Consider the following 3,586-nt stretch of genomic DNA (forward strand, 5'->3'; position numbering starts at 1 on the left):
GGAAAATTTGAGTTGGGGGACAGACAAAGGTGATAGGAAGGGCAATGTTTGATTACTTTTATGCAAGTGTTGATGATTAATGCATGTTTGTCATTGATATATGGCAAGGGACATAAGGTCATAATGTAAACTCTTTTGACACCCAATCAGTTTTTGGTGGACTTGATTGGTTGGTAGCAGGATTTCATGCACAGTGGGTCATCTAATCTTTTTGGCACTGCATTTTTCATTACAGAAGCTCAGGCAACAGACCTGAATTCATGGATTTGGCTACAGGGGTGGAAAGTAAGTTCCCAAGAATGATTATGACAGAAAAAAAATGAAAGTGAAAAATATGAAAAGTGTGAAAATTTTCCAATTTTGCGCAAATTTCTCAGAATCTTTACTATTTCTCAAACTAAGGAGAGAAAATTACAGAGAACAGTATTGCATGTGACAGGAATGATAAAGAATGAAAAAACTGAGACCCTCGACGACCAGCTCGGCCAGACATTTGGATGTATTCACCCGAGCTCAAACTCCTGAAGTCTTTCCCATCAAACTTACGGACGGTAGTGAAGACAACGGTCTTGGCGGGCATGTTTAAGCCGATCGAGAAGGTTTCCGTGGCAAATAAGACTTTAATCAGCCCTTCTTGGAACAAGATCTCGATGACCTCCTTGAGGATCGGCAGTAGACCACCGTGATGGATTCCAATCCCCCGTTTCAAAAGTGGCAAGATGTGCTTGATCTGTGGCAAGCCTTGATCGTCTTCAGACAAGTTGGAGATCGCGTTCTTGAAAACCGTGTCGACGGTTTCCTTCTCTTCTTCGGAGTTGAATTCTAACTTGGACATCTGGATTGCTAGTGCCTCACACTCTCTCTTCGAAAATGCGAAGACGATGACCGGATTATAGTTCTTGACCATGATCATCTTGATGATCTTGTAAATATCGGAGGGGCCTTTGGTCGAGTTACCGCCTTTCTTAGTCTTGCCCTGCTTGTTTCGACCGGACATCGAGCTCGCAGGATCTTCGCCTCTCGAATCATTCAAGGATCCCATCGCTTTTAAGAAGTTATCCTCTCGAAATACGCCCTTCTCGTCGACGACCAAATGGATTCCGTCGCCGCCAGATGGGAATAAATAGTGCTGTAGTGGGGTTGGTCGGAAATTGGTGTAAACCACATGACAAGGTTGATCGTGGGTATGGCAAATCCATTCGGCAAACTGCATCGCGTTAGGTATTGTTGCCGATAGAAATACATATCGAACCGAGTGGGGCAATAGAATGATGGTCTCCTCCCAAACGACTCCTCTTTCTGATATGACATAAAAAACCCCGAACATAGATTAACTTTCTTGAATGCCGGTGGAGAGAAGAGTGATCTTTGGGGCATGATTTGGCCCAAGTTGAACGAGAAGAGGGATGGCTGATTACCCTTATCGCGCATATAATGAATTTCGTCAAAGATGACCCAAGCCACTTCTCTCATTACTTCTGAGCCACGATACAACATCGACCGTAAAATCTGTTTTGGATGAGTAACAGAAGGACGCAATAATCAGGATAAACCGGTGCATTTTTTCTAGCTTATTTGGTTCGTCTGAGGGTGCGCTTTGTGCTGACCTCTGTTGTCATGACTAGACATGATGCACTTGGGTTGATTGTCACGTCCCCGGTCATCAAACCCACGTCCCCAAACTCGGCCATCAATTCTCGATACTTTTGATTACTAAGAGCCTACAAAACAAGATGAATTTCAAGCGATGGGAGAAAATGATTAAGAGGGAAGAAAGATGGCGGACCTTGATAGGAGAAGTGTAGATGACTCTCTGTTTGTTTTCGAGACATTGAGCGATAGCATACTCGGCAACAACGGTCTTCCCAGCGCTAGTATGGGCTGAGACGAGTACGCTCTCGTTACGTTGGATTGAAGTGGTCGAGACTTGTTGGAAAGGGTCGAGTGTGAAGGGATATGTCCTAGCTGGTTTACTTGGGGGGCGATGGGCTGAGATAGGGATGTAGTTGTAGTTGGGTGGGAGGGCTACTTGGTGACGAACTTGGTGGGAGAGGGTGAGTTGTTGGGGCTTCTCTTCTCCTGAGCCCGACTGCTCGGGCAGGAGTCCGCTACTGGCATCGATCTGTCGGGCAGCGTCTGTCTGGAATTCGTCCGCTACTAGCACTGGCTGTTGGCTTGGGATCTTGGTGCGGTCTTCGGACTGCATCTGATCTGATGGTGAGCTGACCCGCGTCCGTTTCGGAGATGAGCTGGTCGGCTGGGTCGGAATGGTTGTTGGTTGCAGCCGTTTCTTGCTGTTAGTCTTCTCCTGGGTTGGTTCCATTGCTGCTCGTGCTCGTGCACGTGCTCGTGCTGCTGAGGAAGTGCTGCTTGTTGACCATTAGGGCTGGTCTTACCTGATGTTGAGGTCGATGGGCAGAGAGTGTTGAAGATGACAACGAGGCAAAGGGCTAGCTGGGTTGTGATGTCTTTGCAACTATCGCGATTCGCGACCTATGAAAATAAAGTTTCCGGTCAGGGCGCAATAGGGTGCAATTCAGGGGAATATGTAGGAAGACGAGGCGAGGGGGAAGGGTCCAAATATGGCCGAGTTTGATCTGGATAGGTTGCGTGCAACAAGACCATTGTAGTTGACAACAAGGCTTGGGTGGGGGCGTTTGCAACACGTCTGACAAGAGTTGGGTGGCAACCCGGCGTCTATTTAAGAGGGGAGGGGGAGGTGTGTTTCTCCCCAGGGGATCCGGTTCCGTCCTACCCCCTCCCTGGAGCTGCCCTAATCAATTGATTAGGCCCTCCTTGAAATCCAATTTGACCGGCCCACTTTTGCTTGTTGCTGCAGCACAAGCTGGAGGGTCAATCCGAGGTGCCCCCCGGGGTATTTGGGGATTATTTTCAACCTGTAATATGTCTTTTGCTAATGAACATAGGCAAAACCCATGATCTTGCCTTCCATGATTCTGTGGATTTAATAAACTTGGATTGAAAAACCTTTGCCCATCGAGTTCCAACCCCAACATTTGGAGATATTTAAAAGATTGCTCAGAGAAACTGAGGATCTTAAGAAAATATCTACTAATACTGATGGTATTGTAAATAAAATATCACTAAGTATTAAGGAAAATGGAAAAGATTATTCATATGAATTGTTGAGTAAAATTGAATCAATGATATCTTCTCATTCTGACTATGTAATATCTTCATTGAAACAAGATATTATCATAAACCAAAAGAAAAATGCAGATGCTTTGGATGATATCAAAGATCTCTTAATACAACAAGGATCCCGTATGAATAATGTTGAGAATTTAGCTGAAGCCATGCACAAACAAGTTGATCAAGTCCAAATTGAATTGAAACAATTCAAATTAAATACAGAGAAAGCTTTTGCAGAGAAACCTGAACCTGTATTTACTCCAAAACCTGAACAATACACTCATAAATTTAATAATCCTTTTATGCGTGATTCTGCTCCCCACAAAGCTCAGGATAATAAATCTGGAAATCAAACTGAGGGAGAGATACCTACAGGGCGTAATAATGGCTCACCACCTAATAATGGTCCACGTTACGCTAATAGTTTCAGAAC

General features: G+C 44.9%; 1 protein-coding gene across 1 annotated transcript; it reads right to left on the reverse strand.

The window, feature by feature from the left end:
• Positions 1 to 513: 513 nt before the first annotated feature.
• On the reverse strand, positions 514 to 2,323 carry PtA15_1A761 (uncharacterized protein; the record flags this gene model as incomplete). Its single annotated transcript, XM_053165822.1, has 5 exons — positions 514 to 521; positions 547 to 1,299; positions 1,419 to 1,509; positions 1,608 to 1,721; positions 1,787 to 2,323. The coding sequence occupies 5 exons, from the start codon at positions 2,321 to 2,323 to the stop codon at positions 514 to 516; spliced, it is 1,503 nt and encodes a 500-aa protein (XP_053016975.1).
• Positions 2,324 to 3,586: the final 1,263 nt, after the last annotated feature.

This window comes from Puccinia triticina, chromosome 1A (assembly GCF_026914185.1).
Source record: "Puccinia triticina chromosome 1A, complete sequence".
NCBI lineage: Eukaryota > Fungi > Basidiomycota > Pucciniomycetes > Pucciniales > Pucciniaceae > Puccinia > Puccinia triticina.